Source organism: Pimephales promelas, chromosome 20 (genome assembly GCF_988280905.1).
Source record: "Pimephales promelas chromosome 20, fPimPro1.hap1.1, whole genome shotgun sequence".
In the NCBI taxonomy this organism is placed as follows: Eukaryota; Metazoa; Chordata; class Actinopteri; order Cypriniformes; family Leuciscidae; genus Pimephales; species Pimephales promelas.
Window position 1 is genome coordinate 23894809 of NC_142788.1, and position 7240 is coordinate 23902048.

At 38.8% G+C, this 7240-nt stretch overlaps 1 protein-coding gene across 1 annotated transcript; it reads right to left on the minus strand.

Moving 5' to 3' along the window:
• Positions 1-990: 990 nt before the first annotated feature.
• On the minus strand, positions 991-6582 carry aldh8a1 (aldehyde dehydrogenase 8 family, member A1). The gene is made up of 7 exons (XM_039651602.2): positions 6334-6582; positions 5695-5842; positions 4871-5026; positions 4125-4274; positions 3714-3970; positions 2240-2401; positions 991-2135 (listed from the first exon to the last, which is right to left on the minus strand). The coding sequence occupies exons 1-7, from the start codon at positions 6469-6471 to the stop codon at positions 1683-1685; spliced, it is 1464 nt and encodes a 487-aa protein (XP_039507536.2). The 5' UTR covers positions 6472-6582; the 3' UTR covers positions 991-1682.
• Between the last annotated feature and the right edge of the window lie 658 nt (positions 6583-7240).

Genomic DNA, 7240 nt, shown 5'->3' on the forward strand with positions numbered 1-7240 from the left:
CACACACCCCTCATTAACTGAGAAAGCCTTTCAATAAAGATGTAAGATATCACTGCTGGAGCTTTCCACTGGCTTCTTTTGTGCTTTCCTGCACCACACAGACACGTAATTGTTCCTGGCACTTCTCTGTCTTTCTCAAACACAGAGTCCAGGCTATATACTTTAATAGCCAATTAAATGCTTTAGAGCTGAATGTGCAAGGAAATTCACCAGAACTATTTAAATGCATTGAAAATCAAGTTCAAGATTGTATTAATTCCCATGATTTTTCCTGGCCTAGACATCACATTTTTAAAATCCCCCAATGGTTTTACATGACTGTGGGAAGCTTTCTGCTTGTTAAAGTTCATTTTTAAGGCATTTGAGATTCACCCTGAAGACCAGAGAGGCTTGAACAAAGATGAAAAACTCAAAGATCTCTTTAGCTGGTGCTCTGACTCTGACATGAAACGGACAGTTGTGGGATTTTGCAGAGATGTGTTTGTGCGTGTTGTGCTATGTGTCAGATAGTCACAGTTCCCACACTATCACACAAGAGTCTACCAACCTAATCCCAATCTTTACACACAGGATATCAAAACTCATATGAGTTTCTCCAAGACTACAATGAGATGAAATGGAGAGCAAACGGAGTTTCCTGCTTCTCTGATTTTTAACTCAAATATAGCATAGCCTTAAAGCCAACAATTAAATCAGTACTGAAAACTCCATTAAATGTGCATTGTGCAATATTTAGGAGGATTTGTAGATAGAAATGCAATATATTATACATAACTACGTTTTCAGTGATGTATAAAGACCTTGGCTTACTTAATGAACCGTTATGATTTTATAACCTTAAAATGAGGCATTTCTATCTACATACACCACAGGTCCCCTTACACTGAAATGGACACGTTTCGTCACTACTGTATGTTGTTCTACATGCAAAGAAGCAAGCTAAAGTCATTGAATAAAACACCACTGACACAATGATGAGTAACAATAATATTTGCAATAACATCGTTTTACTGAATAATAAAGTAAACAGAATTTCTTAATTTATCTTTGTAAAGAAACTTCATTGTAAACCTGGCTACTTTTTTCTGTCTCAGACGACGACATCTGTCGGCCACCGTAACTTTTGATGTTTGCAATTCGTAACCTCACCACTAGATGTCGGTATAAATCACACACTGCACCTTTAAAGGGTTAGTTCACCCAAAAATGAAAATTCTGTCAGTATTTACTTACCCAATCAAACAGATCTCATTCCCAGATCTCAATGGGGAATGAGATCTGTTTGATTAAAACATTCTTCCAAAAATCTTTATTTGTGTATAGCAGAAAAAATAAACACATAGAGGTTGAGTAAATACTGAGGGTGAGTAAATACTGACAGAATTTTCATTTTTGGGTGAACTAAACCTTTAAGTCTTTCAGCTATGAAACAGCAACTTTCAAGGAATAAAATTCAACACTGGTCTGTCTTAAAATTATGCTAAGGAATATGACACCTTAAGACTATTACAATAATTCACCCACATTCTATCAACAAAAATACTATGACGCGCTTTTTTATTAAATTTATTCCCAATCATATTAAGTCTGATCTCTGATTGCTTCCTTTATATAATTTACACACAGATTTGAAATGACACATGAGTGATTCACTATCCCTGCATGCATTGCTTCATCCCGTGTCAGTGTTTGATGGTGACAACTTTAACCTCAGTGAAGAAGTGGTATGAGTCTTTCCCCCCCTCTCGACCAATGCCAGAGTTTTTCATGCCACCGAATGGAAGATTTAAGTCTCTGACCAGCCAGCAGTTGGTCCACACCAACCCAGCCTGCAGTTTCCTAGTAACCCTGTGTACGCGCCCCACATCTCGGGACCACACTGTGGCGGATAAGCCGTAGCGTACGCCGTTGGCCCGTGATATCACTTCCTCTTCCTCATCGAAGGGTGTCACACAGGTTACAGGACCGAAAATCTCTTCCTGCATCAATGCGGAGGAGTCTTTTACTCCAGAGATGACGGTGGGCAACATGAAATAGCCATCCGCATTATGCTGCGGAAGGGTAAGGTTGTCCACACCCTCCCCACAATGCACCTGTGCACCTTCTGCCAGCGCCAAAGCAACATAACCTTTAACCTGTATGAGTTGGCAAGCAATTTAGATGTTTTAAAAGCATGTATCTGTTTGTAAACCTAGAAATGTAATTTTATATGAGCAGAGAGAGAGATAAAGACTCAGACCTTCTGTAGATGCTCTTTGCTGACGAGCGCTCCATTATCGTTGGAGGGGTCAGAGGGCACTCCAGTTTTCCACCGACGAACCGCCTCCACGAAACGAGTGAGGAATTCTGGGTAAATGCTTCGCTCAACGAAGATTCTGCTGGTACACAGGCAGATCTCTCCCTGAGAGAGAAAAGAAAAAGATGTAAATAAGTTCATCAGTAATTCTCAGTTATCACTGGGCTGTGCAAACTAATATGGACACTTTACATATTAGCACTGTGATGATGTGTTTGTGTGCGCGCGATGTGAAGGCCTGAGCGAGAGAGAAAGAGAGAGAGACAGTGTGAGAGTGCTGTTCACAATACACAATGCTGTATTCTGAGCACCACAGTGTGGCAGAAAACGGAACTACATGGTGTCTTCCCATTAAAAAAGATTTGAGTCAAAGTATATCAAATATTTCCCAGTTACTCAAGTATGTTGCGTGTTTAACTAAGGTTATCATCATCAACTAAACCTATAGGGTATATTTTTAAAAAATGAAATCGCTAAATGAAACAAAGCTGAAATAAAATATGACAAATGTTAGATGAAACAGATTTATTATAGAAGTCACATTTTACACCCAGTATTCATACTGTAAAGAAACATTTTGAGAAGTATGATAATAGTATGCCATACTTAAAGGAGTAGTTCACTTTTAAAAAAAAAACTTTTGCTGATAATTTACTCACCCCCCATGTGACATGTCATCCAAGATGTCCACATCTTTCGTTCTTCAGTCGAAAAGAAATTTAGGTTTTTTGATGAAAACATTCAAGGATTTTCTAAATATAATGGACTTTATTGGGAACCAAACGGTTCAAGGTCCAAACGAGAGTTTCAGTGCAGCTTCAAAGGGCTTTAAACGACACCAGATGATGAATAAGGCTCTTATCAAGCGAAACGATTGGTCATTTAAAAAAATAAATAAAAAAAAATTAAGTTCTTATAAGCACAAATGCTCGCCTTGCTCTGTTCTGTGATGAGCATTCGTGACTCTCCTGTTCAAACTCATTCATCAAAATGAACGAATCTTTTTTCGAGCCATGACTCGAAGAGTCCTATAAGATCCTTATTCATCGTCTGTGGTCATTTAAAGCCCTTTGAAGCTGCACTGAAACTCTCATTTGGACCTTGAACCGTTTGGTTCCCAATGAAGTCCATTATATGGAGAAAATCCTGGCATGTTTTCATCAAAAACCTTAATTTCTTTTCGACTGAAGAAAGAAAGACATGGACATCTTGGATGACATGGGGGTGAGTAAATAATCAGCAAAATTTAAAAAAAAAAAGTGAACTACACCTTTAACGTTGTTTCAACCTATTGCTAATGCAGACACCTGCAGGAGTTTGATTGGATGAGCTCAGTAATGGCATCAAATTTTTTTCAACCAGAAAGCATGTGTAACTAAAAATATAACCTGATTGGTCAAGTTGTGCATGAGCTCACCTGATTGGAGAAGCTGGATCGTACAGTAGTGCTGATGGATTGATCCATGTCAGCATCAGCAAATATAACAGCCGGGTTTTTCCCGCCAAGCTCCAATGAAAGCTTCTTACAATACGGCGCACTGCGTTCTGTTATCAGTCTCGCTGTTGCCGTACTCCCAGTAAATGAGATCAGCGGCACGTCAGGGTGAGACACCAATGCATCCCCGGCTCGTGGGCCCGTACCAAAGACAATGTTGACCACACCGGGTGGAAAGCCTAAGACACACACACTTTTATTATTATGTAAGAGTAAGACACATTCACTCAATTCAGAAGCATCACCATAATTAAAAGCAAAATAAAGCTACCAATGTACCCTGAGATGAGCTAATTAACAAATCTGTCCCAGATACACACACAAATCCCTCACCAGCTTCCTCCAATAGCTGACACATCATCCAGGCAGTGACTGAGGTCAATTCACTAGGTTTCGCGACCACAGTGTTTCCTGTAGCAACAGCCGGAGCAATCTTCCAGGTCAGGAGATACAGTGGCAGATTCCATGGGCTTATAAGACCAGCTAGACAGGGAATTTAAAGGAGTAGTTCACTTTTAAAAAAATTTTGCTGATAATTTACTCACCCCCATGTCATCCAAGATGTCCATGTCTTTCTTTCCTCAGTCGAAAAGAAATTAAGGTTTTTGATGAAAACTTTCCAAGATTTTCTCCATATAATGGACTTCATTGGGAACCAAACGGTTCAAGGACCAAATGAGAGTTTCAGTGCAGCTTCAAAGGGCGTTAAAAGGGTCTTATCTAGGACCCTTCAAGTCATGACTCGAAAAAAGATTTGTTCATTTTGATTAACAAGTTTGAACAAGAGAGTCATGAATGCTCATCACAGAACACAGCACGGCGGGCATTTGTGCTTATAAAACTTAGACTTTTTTATTTATTTTTGCTAGATAAGACCCTTATTCATCGCCTGGTGTCATTTAAAGCCCCTTGAAGCTGCACTAAAACTCTCATTTGGACCTTGAACCGTTTCGGTTCCCAATGAAGTCCATTATATGGAGAACATCCTGGAATGTTTTAATCAAAAACCTTAACTTTTCGACTGAAGAAACTGATTTGTGGTTGATCTGATCTGATTTGTGGTAGAGAATGACACATACCCACTCCTACAGGACAGCGTACTGTGTAGTTGAGGCAGCCCATGTGATCCATCTGACTGCAGTCATTAGTGTGATGCAGGACAGATGAAGCAAAGAAACGGAAGTTGTACGCTGATCGAGGAATGTCCACATTTCGGGCAAAAGTTATAGTCTTCCCTGGAAAAATAAAAGAGAAAAGGAAATGAGTTCATTTCATGCTTTAAGAGCCCTTTAAGACCCACTTAAATTCTTCAGTGACACAAGGTAACAAGATATATTAGATACAGTTGTGGTCAGAATTAATGGCACCCCTGGTAAATATCATCAAAAATGGCTGTAAAAAAATAATAAATCCAAAATAAAAATGATAAATCCTCAAAAAGCATGCACAGAGAAGTCCAAATTAAACATGATTTAATGACTCATAAATGTAAGTACACACTGATGGCCGGTAGGTTTGTGTTTGAAAACGAACAGCCTTTATATCGTTTTTACCTTGTCCAACTGATCTGAGGGTGCGATCTGAAAGCGCTCATTTCGTGTCTCGGGTCATCAATGTGTACTTACATTTATGAGTCATTGAATCATGTTTAAGTCGGACTTCTCTGTGCATGCTTTTTGAGGTGGTGACCATAAACCTCCATTATATGACTGACAGACAAGAACGGTTTGACCTAAAAATATCAAATACTGCGGAAAACAAAGACTCCTACATCTTGGATGCCCTTGAGTTAAGCTAAAACATATCAAAAATTAATTTCAAAGTGAACTATCCCTTTAAGACTAGTCTAAGCAGTTTATGCCGGCCCCTGTACTATGATGCTGTAGTGTTTCTAGTGTTTTACCCTGGTCTTTAGACTCAGCCTGGGCAAACTCCTCCAGTCGAGCCTCTATCAGGTCTGCCAGTTTATTCAGTACTTTGGCTCTCTCTGCTGGGCTCTTAGCTGACCAATCAGGAAAGGCCTCTTTGGCTGCCCTCACTGCAGCATCCACCTATGACCATTGAGAAAAGGGTAAACCAATATATTTCACAACTGAGAGAAGTGTCACTCTGTGTGGTGGGGGTAAAAATTCATGTAAGACCTCCTTTTTTGGTATTTAAGGCTTATATGTGTGCATTGTCATAAAATATAATATTAGAAAATAAAAATCTCTTTTTTGTTCAACTGCTCCACACAAGTTTGGCTTAATCATTAGACACTGGACCTTGAGCATTGCCCAATTTGTTTATGACCAAAGTGTTTACAGCAAGAAATATATGAGACCAAAGGTACGTCACCCTGACTCAGCAAGCAATTATTACTCTGAACTTTCTCAGAATTTGTGTCTTCAGCCAAATAATGGTGTGAGTGGTTAAATATTTTTTAAAGGTAAAACTGCACTTTTATTTTGTAACGCAGTGCATAATTGAACATGTACAAGTGACATCTTAAAATATTCAACAAAACCTGAGAAAAAGAGAGAAATACTAAGAAAAACCTCACCTCTTCAGATCCACTGTCTGGAACTTTGCAGTAAATCTCTCCCGTCGATGGGTCAAAAGAGTCCACTAGCTTGGAACATGGTACAAACTTCCCACCGATATAGTTTTCCAGCACCAGATATTTCATTTCTTTTGACATTGCAGAAAAATCAGTTTTGCAAACAAAAGGATACGAGATGTTTGCGCACCAGTCAGCGTGCTGTCACATATGAGCTTTCACCGGACTCTTTTGCAATCTGTTTACTTAAGTAAATGAGAGGTTGTATAGGAAACTTAAGGGCTTCAGCAGCACATGTTTCAACACTGATTAGTTTGAGCACGAGTTGGACATTAAAAGACCTTAACTTGCTGGAGGTTCTGAGATGTCATTCATATTTCCATGAAAAGGGAAAATATCAATATATAGGGGAATATAATGTATTTAGCATTTTATATTTAAAACAATTTCACCATCACTTCAATCATAGATTATACTGCAATAGCAAAGAAAGTTAATAAAACATGATTGCATTGGGATTCATGTCATTCCGCATCAGGCCAAAAGGTGCAAAAAGCTCAATAAAGAATCACTAAAAATTGCAGAGATGAAAAACAAAGCTTGCAGGCAGAAAAAACGTCCGGAGAAAATACTTTGGTGAATTTTAAGCAGGGTCTAAAAGCCAATTTATTTACTGGCCCAAAAATACACAAACAGGTTTTCCACAGTGATGAATATTTTTTATTTTTCTGATGAAGAAGCTTTCCCTGGACGAAACAACTTCCGCTTCGATACACCCAAACAGATGTTCTTCAAATTAAAACCCCTTAATAAACAACTCAAAAACAGATGAGTAAGTCCGTTAGGTCCTTAAAGCGATTACTGTTAGATTACAGACACCGGATGAGTTTCACCAAATATCCCTTTGTCC

Bases quoted from the DNA above. Each gene is read 5' to 3' on its own strand.
- aldh8a1 (XM_039651602.2), bottom strand. From the start codon at position 6,471: ATGTCAAAAGAAATGAAATATCTGGTGCTGGAAAACTATATCGGTGGG. The intron at 3,971-4,124 runs GTGAGGGATTTG...TGTGTGTCTTAG, and splicing joins TCAGCTATTGGAGGAAGCTG to GCTTTCCACCCGGTGTGGTC. The intron at 2,136-2,239 runs GTCTGAGTCTTT...CAACTCATACAG, and splicing joins GCAAAGAGCATCTACAGAAG to GTTAAAGGTTATGTTGCTTT.